Source organism: Ctenopharyngodon idella, chromosome 5 (genome assembly GCF_019924925.1).
Source record: "Ctenopharyngodon idella isolate HZGC_01 chromosome 5, HZGC01, whole genome shotgun sequence".
Lineage (NCBI taxonomy): Eukaryota > Metazoa > Chordata > Actinopteri > Cypriniformes > Xenocyprididae > Ctenopharyngodon > Ctenopharyngodon idella.
The window spans coordinates 10497677-10517888 of NC_067224.1; the positions used below are offsets into that span (position 1 = coordinate 10497677).

At 38.3% G+C, this 20212-nt stretch overlaps 1 protein-coding gene across 1 annotated transcript; it reads left to right on the top strand.

The window, feature by feature from the left end:
• Positions 1-9590: 9590 nt before the first annotated feature.
• Positions 9591-20092, top strand: grk1b (G protein-coupled receptor kinase 1 b). The gene is made up of 7 exons (XM_051894487.1): positions 9591-10289; positions 11606-11733; positions 13498-13655; positions 13750-13833; positions 18197-18321; positions 18497-18698; positions 19146-20092. Exons 1-7 carry the CDS (start codon positions 9591-9593, stop codon positions 19427-19429), a joined length of 1680 nt encoding a protein of 559 aa, XP_051750447.1. The 3' UTR covers positions 19430-20092.
• The last annotated feature ends 120 nt before the right edge of the window (positions 20093-20212 follow it).

The window sequence follows — 20212 nt, forward strand, 5'->3', positions numbered from 1 at the left end:
AGACCTGAGAAAGAAAATAATTTCTTTACAACAGAAAGGTGAAGGCTACAAGAAGATCAGCAAAGCTTTACTTATCAGAATACTGTAGCAAAAGTGGTACAAAAATTAAAAAAAGATGGAACTGCAGCCATCTCACAGAGATGTCCAGGTCGTCCATGGAAGTTAACACCTCGACAGGAGCGTCTTTTGATGAGAAGAGTTGAAGAAAATCGGCATGCAAGTTCACTCTAAAGAAGTAGAAAGCCAAACTGGGGTGACTATTTCCCGTGACAATATGACGTACACTGCAGAGGAATGGCATGCATGGGTGTCGTCCACGAAAGAAGCCTTTCCTAAAGCCCAGGCACAAAAAAGCCCGCCTAGATTTTGCCAGGGTGCATGCTGACAAAGATGAAGACTACTGGGACTCTATACTCTGGAGTGATGAGACCAAGATAAATGTTTTTGGAATTGATGGCTTCAAAACTGTATGGCGTTGCAAAGGTGAGGAATACAAAGAAAAATGCATGGTGCCTACAGTGAAACATGATGGTGGCAGTGTCCTTATGTGGGGCTGCATGAGTGCTGCTGGTGTCAGGGAGCTGCATTTCATTGATGGCATCATGAATTCACAGATGTACTGCTCTATACTGAAAGAAAAAATGCTACCATCACTCCGTGCCCTTGGTCGTCGTGCACTTTTCCAATATCACAATCCTTAACACACATCTAAGGCCACTGTTGGATTTCTGAAGAAGAAAGTGATTCAGTGGCTCCTGATCTGAACCCAATCGAACACCTATGAGGAATTCTGAAGAGATAAGTTGAGCATCACTCTCCATCCAGCATCCAGTCTCTAAAAGAGGTCATTCTTGAAGAATGGAAAAAGATAGATGTTGCAAAATGTCGCCAACTTGTTCATTCCATGCCTAGAAGACTTGGTGCTGTCGTTAAAAATCATGGAGGCCATACAAAGTACTAGATATAATAGTTTTTGTTGTGGGGTGTACTCATTTTTGCATCACCCTAATTTGAGTAAAACTGAAAAATGTGTAATCTAAGTTATATTATTAACCTTACTTTCATGTTATAAGTTAAACAGATGTTATATTAAACTTAGTCTTGTCAACATTTTGGAAATTGTTTTTGTGTTCACTGAGATATTGTTTAAAATGTTACTTTTCAAAGGGGGTGAACTCATTTATGCTGAACACTGTATACATTGTACTTAATGTCAGCTTGCTTACTTCGCTCAAGATAAGATTTTATTAAGTCCACATGTTCTAAAAACAAGAAACTATGCTTCTAACCACAGCTTGAGAGCTGTCGTTCGCTGTTTGCGAATATTCGTTTGAACGATGCTTCCTAGTTTCATTCCCTGTTCCAGTTTCATTCTATCACTTTTCATTTAACCTATGTACTTGTGATTGTGTTTGTTAGAGTAGTTGTGTTCGTGATTTAGTTAATAAAACTTGTGCACAATACATATTTGGTTCTGACTCCCTGCCTGCAGATAAATTGTCACTTAAATGATCGATCTACACACACACACACACACACACACACACACACACACACACACACACACACACACACACACACACACACACACACACACACACACACACACACACACACACAAACACACAGTCCTGTGCAAAAGTCTTAGGCCACCATTAGATGTTGTTTTAGCAATGTTATAATGACCATATAATTATTTTCTTTATTAGAACATAACCAGAAAATACAGGAAAAAAATGACTTCTGTAGGCTAGAGTGGCAAGTGTTTAGTGACCTCCCCTTACACTTGAGCAATAGCAGGAACCTGGCTCTCTTAAACATAAGTGGAATGGAAAAGGACTGGAAGGACAAGAAAACTTTCAAAATCTGATGAGAAGTTTCTCAGATTTTCTTCTTTGAGAAAATGGAAGAAGTCCAGGAGGTCACACTAAATACAGATTTTTCTTAAAGAAGCCATTTTGTTCTGAATTTTCTTTACATTTTGTGTCCATATTTCCTGTATTTTCTGTTTGTATCATAATAAAGACCAAAAAAATAAATATGTATGGTTATTAAAACATTTCTAAAACAACAAAGCTGGTGGTGGCCTAAGACCTTTGCACAGTACTATACATATACAAAAATACATTTTGATCAACACATATAAATTAATGATATTCATCCAAACTCTCTTTAAATATATGAAAGCAAACTAAAGGTGAAACAATGAGAAATTTCTGGAATGTCAGATTTTTTTTTTTTTTTAAATCCGTGCTCTGGGGCATGCATTTAATAAAACAATTCACTTTAATGCAAATGAAAACAACACACTTTGGATTTTTTGTTTATATCATATAATAATTTTATTGAGTGTTTGAGAAGACCTATATAGATAAAAGTAAATTTAAAGACAAAAACGTGTTCTTATAGTTTTACCAAAACCAACTTCATGAAGTGCATCCAGGGATGCTTTTTAAGTGTTTTAAAGGATTTCTCTTATATGACAGACACTTGATGATTTTCCTTCACGTCTGCTCCAACTAATCCACAAAACAGTGAATTAGAATTGTATATTTCATAATTTAACAAAATTCATGCCTATAGGCACAATTTTACTTGTCTACACAACTTAAAGCATATGCATTAAGAACAACAGTTTTGATTCTGAATGGCTGATTTCTGACAGAGAGCAAGACAAACACGAGATAGAGTGACAACAGTTAATGCATCCTGAGCAGGGCTTGTTGCTCGTGCAGTGCCCTTTTGATAACTGATCTGACCCACAGCAGACTTACACTAATAGACTGTGACAAGTCTCTTTCCATTCTAATCCATGGACAGTAATCCACACAAACTAATGAACTATCAGTTTGGATTTCAGATGGACTATAAGCGCCTCCTCACTCTCCTCACTTATTTGCAATCAGAACGAGAGTGAAACTGGGGAGGGAGAGAAAGAATGTGGCAAGCTGTTGAATGACGTTATCTGGAGGCAGGTGTACCAGTGCAATCTGAGTTTTACAATGCTCACTGAAGAAGAGAGGTTTTACCTGGTCTGTGGAGTTCTGAGACAGAGGGACCCATGCTTTGGATTTGATTCAGGAAGCTTTTAAATCACAATTGGTTTTCTTTGTCACAGGGATTCTACCAAAGGGAGAGTTACAAAAATAAAGGTAGGGACATGTATGGGACAGGGACAGTATGATGGAAAATATTTTGTGTCTGTGTGCATATTGTGCAGGTGTGGCTGCAAAGGCATAGCTTTGGTTTTAATAATGGTGGAGACATTTCACAATCAGATGCATGATGTTTTTGCTTAGACAATGAAATTGCTAGTTACAGTAAAACAGGTTGTTGTTTTTGTTGTTGTTGTTGTTTTACAAATAGTGTAAGTATGTGTCCTCTAGCTTTTGTATGTATGAGTAAACGTATGAATGGAAATGTCAGTCATTATTGTGTAAATAATGTGTAAATAAGTCTCTTAACAATGAATAGCTAAAATCAACTTTACACATCAACAAATATCCTATTCAGTAAGCTCATTTCATTTCAACCATATGATTTGTAATGATTTGTATAACTATTTCACTTTTTTGTGTTTTGAGAAGTTTTTGAGATGTGTTAGTAAAATAGTCTCATTAAGGGACTAGTTTGTCAGTAATAACACAGTCTATGTCTGTGTGTGTGTGTGTGTGTGTGTGTGTGTGTGTGTGTGTGCAATAAGTATTAGATTCTAATACATATTTAACTACTCTATTATTAAAAAAATCAGATCAGTTGTAATAAAACAGTGTAGCTAATAATAATAAACATAATAATTGTAATAGCTATTTTTTTGCTGTCCTTCATCAGGGACTAGCTAGAGATCAGATCTTACTTTGTAGTTATTGATACACTTAGAATTCACATAAAGTAAGGAAAATATTTGTGATCATTTTTCTTACAATATGGTTTAGCTTGACTGATGCATTCAACACCCAAACATGTGTGAAATTTGAAATAAGATGCAAACTTTTCTTCCTGCCAGTGTAGTAGTTCTAAATAATGTTATTTTTGGTTGTCACAATTTGAAAGAATGGAGTAAACAGGACAATAACAGGACAATGCTAGGTCACAGCTTAATATCATAATATATAATATTACACTTTATGTCGATGGTCCATTTTAGACAATCTACTAAATATGTAACTTTGCAACTACATGTCAACTAACTCTCATTAGAGTATTGGTAGACTGTAGTAGACTGTTAGTTGACTGTTAAGGTAGGGACACACCAAACCAACAGCAAAGATCTAGCTCTGATGAAAGCTGATTGTGGCGTCGCCTCGCGGCGGTGGAAAAAAGTTGCGCTTGAACACACCATGTCCATTGATTACAGCCGACGGCCACTTAGAACATACGTTCTACACCTGCGTGAGAGGACATAACTCTCCCATACCAGCAGGTGGCAGTAGTCTGTATTCAGCATTCAAAATGGGAAACTGGAAGAGCTAGAACTGTGGATTAGAGATGCACAGATTAGCTCTCACGTCACCTCGAATCCACTGTTAAAAATAAATCATCCACCTGCCAAGCGAACCTATGATTTTCTCTGGGTGCGTCTCAATCAGTTCCCTAGCTAATGAATCAGTATATCGTGTACACGAATCCGGGCACTTACTGGTAAGGACCCTGGTTCACTACACATTGGGACAGTAGGTGCGTTCACACCATACCTTCACATGCTAGTAGAACTTGTAATTACAATGTGTAAACTCTTTTGAAATACTTTTCAGAGAGCTACGACTTGTACCACGTGGCCGCTGTACGACCTGACCACTGCAGATATAAGGTGTGCTCGGCCTGAAGTGGCGCTGTGCTGACCAATTGGTGTATGACATGAAAATGTTGCAAGAGCGATTCAAGCTTTATTTACAGTAATTACAACATGGCGTGAACACAGCATGAGATTACTCAATTTCCAGCGACATGACTACATACAATGTCAACGTACAATGTTGTAGAATGTTACCGCTGGTATTAATAAACAACAGGCAGGACCTATATCTTTTTGATGATATTTTTAATGCTGTTTAAATAAATTGTTTTGTTACATATCCTTACAACATTTCAGCTGAAAATTAATTATAAATGTTATAAATAAAAAAATGGTTTGTCTTTTCAAATCTTCTATTGCATCATTATATTTATTGAGTTGGCTCGTGCGTTTTATGTTTTGCGCTTCAAAAATGTTATGTCATTTCTGGCAAGAGAACATAGTGACAGAGATGGTCTTATTATTGTGAGTTACAAGGGTCTATGGCTCTACCAAAGCCACTTGAGGCAAGTCTGCAACCTTAGCCGAAAAAAAGCGTAACACTAGCTAAGGGAAGGACACTAGAGGCTTTTTTTTTTTAATGGATGTCAATGGAGGAAAGGTTACATAAATTCAAATTCAATGATGTCAAGGCTGTAATGTGAATGGTTATCAAGGTACCAAGTTAGTTGTTATGCTTTATCCAATGGTAAGAGCCAAAGACCCTCTCATCTCCCAATAATAGGCCAATCATTGGCTCTACCTATGGAGAATGTTTTTTCAGAACCTTTGGAACCGGAGGTTCTAGCGGCAGCTGCAATGACTGTACCAATCAGCAATTGGCTCTTTTATTTAGAAGGCGGGACATATTCCACAATATTGTGCATTGCACGTTCTCCCATTCAAAAGCAATAGTAGCGAACTGTCTTTCTTTTGCTGCATCCCAATTCAGAGGCTGCATCCTTCGAAGGCCACATTCAAAGGCTGATTGCGTCACCGGAGTACGACAAAGGCTGACCCAATTCGAAGGCTCCTTCAAATGCAGCCTCCAAATGCGTCCTTTGTTTCCCGTGCAATGAGGGATACAACAGATGGATCCTTTGCTGCCTTGCATACCCCAGAATTCATTGCACGCCAGTGACGACAGGATTTTTATGAGAGAAATTGCCAAATTACACTTTTAAATGCAAATATTGGGATTCAACTTACTCAAATATCGAAAGATACAAATGTAATAATAATAATAATAAAAACAGTTCAAAAGCAGTTCAAATGTTGACATATTTTACTAAGATTATATATAGTTGATACTCTTCATTATATACAGAAATGGACCATGGTGAAGATATTTAGACAGTTTGTGAACCCTGTTTTGTTTCCGGACAGTTTAATATAACTTTCAAAAAACAAACGTTACTGTCACTCATCAGTGGCAGCTGTCAAAGTTGCTTGGTGACAAGAACAATCTGTAGGCTAGACCATCCCATTTAACAAAGCTCGTTCCGACCTTCATGGTCTTCGTGTCCTTTTAAGTCTGCAGCCTCTGAACTGGGATGCAGCTTATATCTATAGTCTTTGACATCGATGCTTACTGTTTTTGTGATGCATTGTAGGATTTTTTAGGGAGCGAACGTTCCAGTGCACTAGAAGGATTTTGCAATTGAGACAGCCCTTATAATGGCCGACTCCCTGATCAGTGTCTTGACTACTGAACTAGGGAGCTGATTGAGACGCACCCTCAGATTAAAGATGTCCGTACACAGTCGTCACATTAGAGTAATGATATGGTAACATGGTATGCTCCTTTAAATGAACATTTATTTAAAGTGAAGTTAAAGTTAAAGTGGTTCTTATTTGGTAAAATTACATTTCCTTAAAGGTAGGGTAGGCAATTTTAGAGCGGCTAGCAATAGCAAGCTAGAATTGAAAGCATGAAATCCCACCCTCCCTTCAGAGTTTATTGTTTTAATATTTAGAGAGTTTCAACCAGGATAACAAAAAGTGTTTATAAATCAAATTGCCTACTCTACCTTTAATAGCCTAAAACATAGGCCAGTAATATTGGTCCTGGTTAACTGATGCTCCCACACTCTAATTTTCTTTCTTTCTTTCTTTCTTTCTTTCTTTCTTTCTTTCTTTCTTTCTTTCTTTCTTTCCTTCCTTTTGTTTTGTTTCTTAATTATCTATTTTTAAATTTCTCTCTGATCTGTTTTGCCTCCATTGCTGCTTAAATAAGTGGACCCCGTAACTGTGTAGCTTAATGAGAGTCTGCAAATTAGTGCCTGAAGAAAAATTACATTTTAAACATGTTAATATTTCCATGTTGGAAAACACTTTTATTTTTAGTTAAAGATGTTAGTTATTAAGTTATTAAGCAATATCTTATGTAGGTTTCTTCCTTTTTGTTTTATATAATGACCACTAGGAGGTGCTCTACGCACATGTTTTCCTTGATTGGTGTTCCCTGAAGAGATATAGGCTGTGTCTGAAATCACATACTCTCGTGAGTAGGTACTTATTTTGAATAAGTAATTACTTCACGGCCGTTAAAAAGTACATTCTATGTAGTATGAATGTGTATAGTATGAATGTAATCTGGACATACTACATTTGCCATGTTGCCCTTATCACGCGACCTACCAGCATCTGTTACGTTGCTTCACTGCCATTCACAAATCCTCTCCCGTGGCCTCATGGGATAGTAAAGTGCCCATCGTATGTACTTCAGAATCTCACTGGAAGTAGGTCATCCTGGTATATTTTACCTACACTTTTATGAATACTGTGAATTAAGACATACTGCTTTAGTCACATAGTTTTTCGCCTACTATATAGTAGAGACAAGGGCGTAGATTTGGTTTGAACACTAGGGGGGTTAAACGTTGGTATGCTGCCTGTTATTTTTTTAAATTAAAATAATAATAATAATAATAATCTGTTTTATGTGTAGTGTTATTGGATCGTTTATTTCTTCTTATCTATCTATCTATCTACAAGCATTTATGATCAATAGATCGTTTGATTAAAGTGAGTCGAAATGAACACGTTTTAACTGATTTTAAATTCAACATTTACAAATATGAAAGGGAACATTTATTTTGAGCTTATACACCTCATAACTTTATGAAATGTATGTATAATCATTCATCAAATTCTAACATAACTGAGAGATTCTAAAAAGAAAGCTGATGGATTTGAATATTGGGGGGGGGGGGGGGTTACCTTTTGGTTACTTATTGTAGAGTTAACGAAATTTATCATGAGCATTGTAATGTTTGAAGTGGATGTCACAATAAATGTCAGTAGACAAGGTAGATTTTAAAACAAGCGGTTCATTCATAAATCTGTAAGATCTTACCTTCATGCTGTGGAAATACAAACCGGAAGACAGAACACAACGAGGGAAGCGCTAAGAAGGGGCTGGGCTACATAAAGTCTATATACTACGTTGTTGTTGAAAACAAAAGTAAAAGAGTGATGCACGTTCATTGTGTTTTACCATGAAATGAGAGTTCCGTGTCTTTATTAAAGTCTGCAGTGTCCACGGATATAATTGCGACCTGCGTATCTCTACTGTGAATATATAACTCAAGCAGCGCTTGCTTTTACCACAGTTTACACCAGTCTTGCTCATAACTGTCAACTAAAACATGTCTTCACATGCAGGTGAGAGTCAATGACATAACTTTACCCTGATTTACAGTATTTTAGCAAATAAGATGTAGCCTAAGCCTAGCTGAAGTCTTACTTCATGCTGCTTAGGTTTGCACCACATTCACAGCTTTAAAGTTGTACACCAACATTAAAGGTGAGCATTAATTGGATGAGAAAGTATCAGGGTCACTGAGAAACTCAGCCAGTCTGAGTTAAAGGCACATTATTTAACACTATCGCCTTTGAAAATGGATCACAGATTACCAACACCCAAAGTGAACAGAAAGCATGCTGTATAATGTTATGACATTGCACTCAAATGTAATACAGTTGTCCATAGTATCAATGATGAATAAAAGAATCTTAAAGGAATATTCTGAGCTAAATACAGGTACATTTCTATGGACAGTATGCGGTTGATTACCACTGAAAATGCCCAGATGACCTAGTACTTACATGAAGATTAGGAAGTGTGCTTGCGATGAACATGTTATTGAAGAGGAGCCATTGTATTCCTAAATGGCAGCTAACTGCGATGAAGCAGGTCACATGACAATTCCAACATAGCTAATATAGTATGCCTGGATTCAGGTCCTACTACACACACATACATACATTTCTGCTTTTAAACTCTACTGTTTAATTGCCCCCTAGACTTCCATTGTAAGTGCAAGTAAATTTCTGTGGTAATCGGCAGCATGCCACAGATGTTGCAGTTGCATTATTTCTGGCACAGTCCTTTAAGGGTAGCACTGCTTTACAGAACTTCCGGGTAGATCTCATTTAGCAGATAATCATTTGTGAAGACAAGCCTTGCTCTTAACCCCATTGACAGGTCAGTAGACAGTTGTTGGATGTCAGTAAATCTTAGGTTTGTGGTTGATCCCTACTTGACATTAACCATGAGGCCACCTTGAAAGTAGGCAAGATTTCAAAATAGGAAACACTAAAACTAATACTAATTAAAGCTAATTAAAGACTATTGTAAAATATATCACTAAGCAGGACTTGATTTACACTTAATATATAGTATAATAAGGCCAAAGGCAATAGAGCTATTGCTGAATGGTAAGAAGTATTACAAGTGGGATTATGAGATAGACAGATGTTTAGATGTTTAACCCCAAAACTCCTTCTTCCTTTATCTTTCTATTTTTTAGACATGGATATTGGAGGTTTGGAGACTGTTGTGGCCAACTCGGCCTATGTGTCAGCACGCGGGAGTATAGACAGCGCTGCCGCAGCAACAATGCGTGACAAAAAATATCGCACCAAGCTCAACCTTCCTCACATCAGACAATGTGAACATATGAAGTCTACAGTGGATTCTTCCTTCACCAGTATGTGTGTACGGCAACCAATTGGTAAGCGCCTCTTTCAGCAATACCTTGAAAGTGAACCTGCTCACAAGAATCCTGTAGATTTGTGGAAAGATATCGAAGACTACAACGTTGCCCAGGAAAATGACCGGGCTAAGAAAGCACAGAAGATGGTCAACAAATACTACGAGTCATCCTCCAAGAACTTCTGCGACTTTCTGGGGGACAAAGCTGTGAGCAGGGTGAAAGAGGACCACAAGAACATTCGAGGAGATCTTTTTAAAGAGAGCGAACAGCAGCTCCTTGTCCACCTGGAAGCTAAAGCGCTCAGTGGCTTCAAGGACAGCATGTACTTTCTGCGCTACATACAGTTCAAATGGCTGGAGAGCCAGCCTGTTACTGAAGATTGGTTCATGGATTTCAGAGTGCTTGGGAAAGGTGGATTTGGTGAGGTCCATGCTTGCCAAATGAAGGCGACAGGGAAGATGTATGCTAACAAGAAACTGAACAAGAAGAGGTTGAAGAAACGTAAAGGTTATGATGTAAGGGAGAGAGCTAGTTTATCAGTAATTAAGTTGGTTTGATACAATGCCCAGACTTAGCTTTGCTATAGAAGGCCCAACTGCAGACTTCAAATCTCGATAAGTATGCATATCTCAAAACTGTGCAAGTGAAGCACCTGCTTAACCACATAGTAGGTGGAGCAACTGGAAAAAAGGAAAGAGACACATAGAGACATGAGATTAGATTAACCTGAGAACATGGTATTAAGCAGCTCTAATCATAGTGTATTGGCTCAGTGCAAAGAGGCTTGCAGGCTCTGCTTGATACTCCACAAAGCAGCTCAGCTGCGACTGAGAAGCAGACAGACAGATAAGGAAAAAGAAAAGGAATCCTTAAGGGTTAAAAGAATAGAACTCATTTGGAATTTGATAGTAATGTCCACACCAAAACAATTCAATTCAATTCAATTCACATTTATTTGCATATAGCACTTTTCACAAAACATATCTTTTCAAAGCAGCTTTACAGAAAATGTATGTCTACATTACAATTTAGAGTGCTCTGTTATCAGAGCTGACTGTGTCCAAGTAGTGTATTTCAGAAATGTGCATTACGCAGTCAGCTAACATAATGTATAAATTTTAGGTGGTAACAATGAGCACATTGAAGTAATTATTACAAGTTGTGAACATAATGTTTATAATATATTGAAAATTTAGCATTGGTGTATGTTGATTCAGAGTTTGCATCATCTTAAGTCTTCTCAAGATTTGGAGTAATCTCTTCACATGTGTTGGGGCATCAAAGGCTGGATCCAAACTGGAGCTGGTGTAGTTTCTAGTTACCTCGGGATGGGCATCCAGAGATAAAACAGAAAAGCAAATGGAAAATAATCAGCGTAGCTGCTATTCATAACATTTCAAGCAAAGATAATCATGTGCATTTGATCTGATGTAACTAGAGTATAAGGTTATGAGATGTATTATGTGAATGCTTGGCTAAAGATGTGTCTTTAGCCTAGATTCAGAAAGGAGAAAAGCCATGAAAACTAGAGTTCAGCAGGGGAAGCAAAAGTGGCTAACCTACTTGCCTGTAAAGGTATTAACAGGCTAAATGGAATTAACCTTTTGCTAACATTTATAGTCTCAACCGAGAACTGTTTATACTTTCTTGCTTGGAAATTTCATTCTTGTCACCAATTTTCCTGCTTATGATTGGCCTATTTAAAACTTTGTAAGAACTTTTTTAACATGCATAACTAAATGTGGCCAACATTTTACAAGTCCTTCTCTTTAATCTTTTTTTTTTTTTTTTTTTTCTGTTGTGACATTTCTCATTTCTTGATTTCCCATAGGGTGCTATTATTGAGAAGCGCATACTGGCGAAAGTGCACAGTCGTTTCATTGTGACCTTGGCCTATGCTTTCCAGACCAAAACAGACCTCTGCCTGGTCATGACGATCATGAATGGAGGAGACCTCAGGTGTTATTATATATCTATGTTTGAGTGTGTGTGTCCCAACAAGGATAGTAATAAAACATTTTTTGACCTTGTGGGGGTATTTTTGGTCCCCATGAGGAAAACATATTATAAAGCTACTAAATGATGCTTTTTAAAAATGTAAAAATGAACAAAGTTTTCTGTAGGGGTTGTGTTTAGGGGTAGGGTTAGGGTTAAGGGATAGAATATAAATAATAACTAAACTGTATTAAATCTCATTAAAATGACTCATTACATAATATGTGCTTTTGGTAATGCCCATTGCTATACCATTGAATTTACATAGTTCTCCAAAGCACTTTAAAGAACACCAAAAAAAAAATGCTAAAACCACTGTACTTTATTTAAAATATTTCTAGTATATTTATATATTTTATATTCCAAAACTATTCTGAAAATAGCGAGTAGAATGTTTGTGAATGTAATGTTATACAGAATGCGTGCTGTGTTTCTGTAAGAATTGCAGCAGCTTTCCTCCTAATCCGGCATAATCTGTGGAGATAATCTGAGCGGCAGCATTGATATTGTGAAGGTGTAGTGTCTGCTTGCGTCACAACCCGATTTCTCTGGGCTCAGCTCACAAGGCAAGAAGGTCATGTGCACATGAGCATTTAACATTTTTGGATAACGTTCTCTATTTAAAACCAATGGAAATTGGAAAAATGTTAGATGTGCTCCAGATGAGTCATCACCTCCAGTCATCATCTCAATATGAACATGGTTGCTGTTTTTTTTAGCTGAGGCCATCTTGTACCAGCAACAAACTAGTTACCATGTTTTAAAAACCTGCTTGATCTCCTGCCAAAAATGAAAATTATACCATGATTTACTCACCTTCAAGCCATCCTAGGTGTCTATGACTATCTTCTTTAAGACTAACACAATCAGAGATATATTTAAAAAATATCCTTGCTCCTCCAAGCATTATAATGGTAGTGAACGGGGGGCGTGTTTTGAAGCCCCAAAAAATGCATCCACCCATCATAAAAATAATCCATACGGCTCCAGGGGGTTAATAAAGGCGTTCTGAAACGAAGTGATGGGTTTTTGTAAGAAAAATATTCATATTTAAAACTTTATAAAGTAAAATAACTAGCTTCCAGTAGACGGCTGTACGCATCGATTTGTTGTGGAAGAGTAACCCCTGACCCGGCACATGACACAATGACGAACGCGGAAGCACAGAGGATAGAGCAAAACAAAACACTTGTCACGAATTAGTCTAAAATGAGAAATGTCAGAGGATTTCAATATAAGAGAAGAGGAGCTTGAGTTTGTTGCACAGCTCTATTTGTTTAAACCTCGAGAGGCATCTAAGTTCACAATACTCCTACATCCTGTGTCATACAACGAGTCAGGGGTTACTCTTGTGGCGCAAGCCGACTTGCGCAGTACGCGAACGGTCGTCTGCTGGAAGCTAGTTATTTATATTCATATATTTATGATGGATGGGTGCATTTATTTTGGGCTTCAAAACACGCCCCCTGTTCACTATCATTATAAAGCTTGGAGGAGCAAGGATATTTTTAAATATATCTCCAATTGTGTTCGTCTGAAAGAAGATAGTCATTTACATCTATGAGGATGGCTTGAGGGTGAGTAAATCATGGGACAATTTTAATTTTTGGGTGAACTATCCCTTTAAGCTAATTCTATTCAAAAATGTCAAAAATATCTTATCATTCTTTTTTACCCACTTTATGTCCGAACTCTAACTTCATCCCTTACTCCTGTTCTCTGCTTTAGATTCCATATGTATAATGTGGATGAGAAAAATCCAGGCTTTAATGAAACTAGAGCTTGTTATTACACAGCTCAGATAGTCTGTGGGCTTGAGCATTTGCACCAGCACAGGATTGTATACAGAGACCTCAAGCCAGAAAACGTCCTCCTGGATGATGCAGGTGAGAAATACACTGAAACACTTATTAACTGCTTGCATCTCCACTTTTGGCTTCACCTTATCTGAAAGTTTGTTTGTTTGTTTGTTTTTGTTAGGACATGTGCGTCTGTCTGATCTGGGGTTGGCTGTTGAATTACCGCCAGGAAAAGACAAAACACAGGGATATGCTGGAACCCCAGGTCAAAGACCTTTCAGTACATTCTAAAATAACATCCCTTGCATGGAGTTTTTGAATAGAGTGGCATAACAGCAAAATAATCAAACTTTGGAGGTCCTGTTCTGTGTTGCTGAGTTTAAAAAAGAAGACTTGAAACTGCTGATCAAATGATTGTACATACACTTAAATTACTATTAAATCTGTGTTTACGTTTGAGCTGACCAATTGTGTTCTAGCACATTCTAGCATGTATTTTTAGGTCGGATTGCAAGATATCTATCTATCTATCTATCTATCTATCTATCTATCTATCTATTCGTTTTTCTTTCTTTTTTCTTTTTCTTTCTTTCTATGTATTATTTCTATCTATCTATCTATCTATCTATCTATCTATCTATCTATCTATCTATCTACTGTATCTTGGTCCAATTCAAATAAATACCCTGCACAATCATGCAAAATGCTAGAATAATGTACCTAAAGTAATAATAGTCAAATTAATACTGTAAAATCTAAAAGTTGTTCTAACACTTTTAGTTAACTTTACTTAACTTTACTTAACTTATTTGCCTTTGTTACTCAGAAAACCCAAGTTAAAATAAATTTATTGGTTTGAGTACCATTTTGTCAAGCAAAAAATAGTTCACCCAAAAATGAAAATTCTGTCTTCATTTACTCACCTTCATGTCATTGCAAGACTTTCATTCATCTTTGAAACACAAATGAAGATATTTTTAGTGAAATCTGAGAAATTTCTGTCCCTCCATTGACAGCCTACGCAACTACTACTTTGACACTTCAAAAAGTTCAGAGATTGTAAAACTAATCCATATGAACTGAATGGTTTAGTCCAAATTTTCTTAAGAGACACAATGGCTTCATATGATGAACAGATTGAATTTAGGCTTTTATTCACTGTACTTTGCTTGACACGTGAGAACAAACCTCATTGTTTCTTGTGGAAGCTCAAACGTGCTGCGTAACACACGAGAATGAACCTCAGTCAGTGGTTCTCACACGTCAAGCGAACATGCTTGAGCTTCCGTTTACCATAACTTATGTGTGTGCTGATGAATGTTTATGTGTGAATAAAATTAAAGCCTTAATTAAATTTGTTCATCATATAAAGCAATTGATTTTCTTCAGAAAATTTGTACTAAACTGCTGAATTCGTATTGATTATTTTTACGATCTCTTTATGATGAAAGCATGAAAGTGGTAGTTGCATGGACTGTCAATGGAGGGACAGACTTATCCTAAATATCTTAATTTGTGTTTCGAAGATGAACAAAAGTCTTACGGTATTGGAGTGACATGAGGGTGAGTAAATGTTGACAGAATTTAAATTTTTGGGTGAACTAACTCCGGGTGAATTAACCCAAGAATCATCATCACCTTTCTCTCCTCCAGCGACAGCCCTGGCTGTGTTGTACGTATGAGTACAATACATGTGTGTTGTTGTAAAATACTGTATTAAAAAATAATGCTTCTTAAACTATTTAAAACTAATAGAAGTATATTATTATGCACAAAACAATGCAGATTAATAACAAAAAATACACATACATTCTTGACAGAAATTTCATTTTTAGGTGAACTAATTCTTTAAGACAGCAGGTCCCTCCGTAGCGGGACTGGCCACAGAAGAACTAGACATCAGGTCCGCACTGCAATTCAGGTAGCCGGGATCATGGACTGCCAAGAACGAAGCCAGTGCATTCATGCAGCCTCAAGCCACTAAGACATGCATCTGGCAAATCAGCCACACCCTGCAAGGCACAGGGGCTTTTAGCCCCCTCATGTACAACAGGCCCAAGTGACAAATGGTTATGATTAACCAGAATTGGTGCATCTTTTTTCGGATCAGAATGTATCGGCTGTAAAAGCCACTCTACCTCAGCTGAGGGGCTACCACCTCTATCGCCTGTTTGGCAAGGAGCAAGTGGATTTCGATCTGGAGCACCGGGGTGTCCTGGTCCGACATTGCTGATGTCACCACACCGCCAAAGCAGGGTGGTCTGCATGAAAACTGAAGCGTATAGCCTTTTTCTATCATATTTACCACCCAATTTGACACAGCCGGTGTCCTGACATTTCATCCTACCCGGCAGATTGTCCTACCCGGGCTTACTGCACGTGCACACATCAATATTACATCATTTTTGTCATGATAAATAACACAAAATTACTGTATTTGCATTATTGTAAGGGTAGGTTTAGTGTTGGGGTAGGTGTAGACATTAACAAAGCACAATCTGATAAGTTGCATTTTTCGCTATCAATTTATACTTGTTCTAACGATTAATGCTATATCATATTGTGCTACCACTACTGTACTTACATTATTATAAGGGTAGGTTTAGGGTTGGGGTAGGTGTAGATGTTAATAAAGCCATAAACCACGTTAATATCACGCTGGAAGCACAATCTGATAGGTAGCATTTTTCGCTGTCAGATTTTACTACCCACTGTTTCAATGGGAGGCACCAAAATCTGACAGGGTAGCACAAATTGTCAGAACACCGGCAGTGCACGGCATACATTCATGCAACACATTCTCGCTACTTGGAGGCAGGGCACCATTGTCAATAACTATGTTTCCATCCACCTATTTTTATGCACATTTTGTGATATCGCATAAAAAACACTGGATAGAAACACCAAGATGTGCATCAATTCTAAAAATGTGCATAAAAAAAAACGTATGCGCTCAAATGAGTCGGATACATTTTTTTATCCAATAAGAAAACATGCGCATTAACTACTAGAAACACATTTACCAAATAAATTCCTCTATGTGCATCAAAAAAGTAATGAGACTTTGCATGATGGGACGGCATAACTGGAATAACCAGCAGACCGATGTCATTGCACAGCATCTGAAATGCTGTTTTGGTCATTCTGAAGTGGTTCAGTATAATTCTCTCCCAGAATTGTCTTACACGACTGCGTTCCCAAACAGCAGACATCTGCCTCCGAAAGCAAGATAACATTATTGCATTTCTTCTACGTGCTCTGAGACGCAAGTAATTTGTTATATAAAAAAATCATTATATACAGCTTCTTCTACTCAAATGGAGTGGGAAGGATATGCTCTGTGCTCAGTAGACAACTGGCATGCGCCAGAGGGCTGCTCACACTGTGAGCATTTTGTGAACAGGCATGGGGCTTACACTCTGTAGGACGCATCTAGGGAGCGGCGCCTTAGTTATTCCATGCAAGCAAGGAGGGTGAAGGGAGGAAAAGAGCTCTGATACTGAGGCATTTTTTGTTTTGATTTAATTGCATTCTTTATTAAAGGCAACACACACACTTTGCACTGTCACCTGCAACATGCAAAGGGACAGATGAACAGCCTCTCAGATTAGCCACCTTGAACTTTGGCTTGTCACTCACACTGGGCAGGGGAGCCGAGGAAGCGGCGGTGGCAGCTCTGTCAGGTTGCCGAGACAATCGCTGGGTGGACAATGATCTAGAGCGCGTGGGAGGGACAACTCCGGTGCAACTGGGCAAGAAGTGGCTTATGACCCTAGTTTGCTTCTGAGAATCCAAAGCCTCTCTGAAAAGGTGCCTCAGCGTTGCCAAAGAGGCCATGGGGACTTAAAGGGGATCCAACAGCGCCACGTTTTAAGAGTCCATCTCTGTGACGGTGAGCAACAAATGCTGGATCAGGACCACTAAACTGCCCATGTTGCAGCCTTTGGCTTGAGTGGTCCTCTTTGTAGCCCGGAGAGCTAAGTCCATGGCAGAACATCTGCAGGATTTGCGACCGGCTTGCTCATCTCACTGCGGGGAGCTTTCTCTTCATGCGGTCACCGTCCAAAGCGTCAAATGAGATCTGCTCACAAGCTCCATCGGAGGGCAGAAGACTGTTCTCAGCATATGAGAGCAGAGACTCAGGTGACCGGGGAACACATGGGCATTGAGTGGGCCTGAGCTCGCTCGATGAGACTCCCTAATGTGGCTGCCGCTGCTTCCTTTCCCACAATGGGGTAGGAGGAAGTGAAGGAGTGAAGGCCAGCATCAGCACTCAGCACAATAGAGATCCTTGCATGCAGGACCCCGACTGTCATCTCCTCTCAGTGAGGACAGTCTGGTCTATCCAGTGCCATCTCAACTTGGGAGCAACCCAGGCACAAGATGTATGCGTCACATCCATGTGGAAGCTGGATAGGTCCCCTGCTTGCACAACATTCTTTTCATCCTCCTCATCACCAGAACGCTGAAGGGGAGGGGCGAAATAAGCACTGTCCACTTGAGAGGCATACTTCAACAGGGAGAGTTGTATTCCGACAGCTTCGTCTTGAAAGAGAAAGAAGGAAGGAGAAAGGTAATGATGGATCTGGTTAGATGCAAGTAACAGAAACTGTATGTCTCTTCTTCAGGTTTCATGGCTCCAGAACTACTACAGAAGAAAGAGTATGACTACACTGTAGATTACTTTACTCTTGGGGTCACTTTGTATGAAATGGTTGCTGCCAAGGGACCTTTCAGGTGTCGTGGAGAGCAGGTATACACACTCATGCATATACTTTGGCTGTCTGTTAAGGGGCCTTCACACTGACAGTAATTTGCAGTGAGCAAGCTGAAGTTATTGATTATCAGACTGTGAGAGAAATCAAATGAGAGCAATTTGAGGTGAACTCAATTTTACACTGTTTTTTTTTTCCTTTTCTGTATCATAGGTGGACAACAATGAAGTGACACGCCGCATCCTGAATGACCCTGTCTCATACCCCCCAACCTTCAGTAAGGAGCTCAAAGACCTCTGTGAAGGACTGATGGAGAAAGATCCAGACAAGAGACTTGGCTTTAAGAACAATGAGTGTGCAGAGTTGAAGAACCAGTCCTACTTTAAAGAGCTCAACTGGGGGAGACTAGAGGCTGGTATGGTTCATTAGAGTTTTAGTAAGGGCAGAATATGCATCATGGACCACTTATGAAAAAAGTGCCATGTTATTAACAAGGTTTTTTGGACATAGTATTCTTTGCAGTACCAATATGTAAATATAATAGTATATGAATATGTTATATGTTATACCATCACTGTACAATTGTACTTCCCTTTTCCAGGTATTATAATTTAAACCAGAGGTCTCCAAACTCGGTCCTGGAGGGCCACTGGCCTGCAAAGTTTAGCTCCAACCCCAGTTAAACACACCTGAACCAGCTAATCAAGGTCTCACTAGGCATAAGAAACTTTCAAGCAGGTGTGTTGGAGCTGGTTGGAGCTAAACTCTGCAGGACAGAGGCCCTCCAGGACCGGGTTTGGAGACCTCTGATTTAAACAGTTTGAAGAAAATCATCTTTAATTTTTTTTCATCTTTCACACAGGGATGCTTCCTCCTCCTTTTGTTCCGGATCCAAAGATGGTCTATGCCAAGGACATTGATGATGTGGGAGCATTCAGCACTGTCAAAGGTGTCGTGATTGACAACAAAGACAATGACTTCTACAGTGAATTTGCAACTGGGAACGTACCAATTCCCTGGCAGGAGGAGATGATCGAGACAGGTGTGTTTGGGGAGCTTAACATCTGGGGACAAAATGGAAAACTCCCGAATGACCTGGATCCCAACTATGTGGAAGCGAAAGGAGGGGGGTGTGTACTACTGTAAACTAGAAAGAAGCAAAACACAAAGTGAAAAAGAAAAAAGAAACTGGGTGCACAGGAAATGATTCATGGTGAACAACAAAGGCATGAATTATGTGATCGTACAATGATTGTGTAATTCAAAATGTCTCCACATGTAGACTTATGTACCTGGACACATGAGCTTCTTAAAACTATCACTAAACAGTAAGAAAATTACTCCAAGTTTACTGACATATTGTTAAAAAAAATAAATAAATTAAAAAAAAAAAAAAAAAAAAAAAAATATATATATATATATATATATATATACATATTTTTTTTTTCTGATAGCTCTGGTGAAAAATGCTAAATTATTGTAATGTACATGAGGTAACGTTACTGATAATGTTATAGTTAGAGTTTCATGAGGGAATTTTTGGTCATGGAGGATGTTGCCATAAAAAGAGGAATTAAATCTAGTAAATGTAAAATGAAGGAACCGAAAAAGTAACACACATCAGCTTACAAGTCATAGAGGAAGTGAGATCTTTGTTTACTTTTATGGTTAAAATATATATTTTTTAGACATTTCAAAAGACACTCTGTTTACTGTTTGTCAACACATTGATTTTTTTTTAATTTATGATACATTGGTTGTATAGCAGTCTCATTTTAAACTTGACAATAACAATAAAATCATTTTATGTAGGAAAATAGAGTCTTGTGCTTTTATGGTCAGTCTGGAATCAGCTGCTTCGCTGAAATGTTGAACTGGGAGTTTTCATTTGTTTAAAGCTGAAGCAAGACATAGAAATGTGTGCACTTT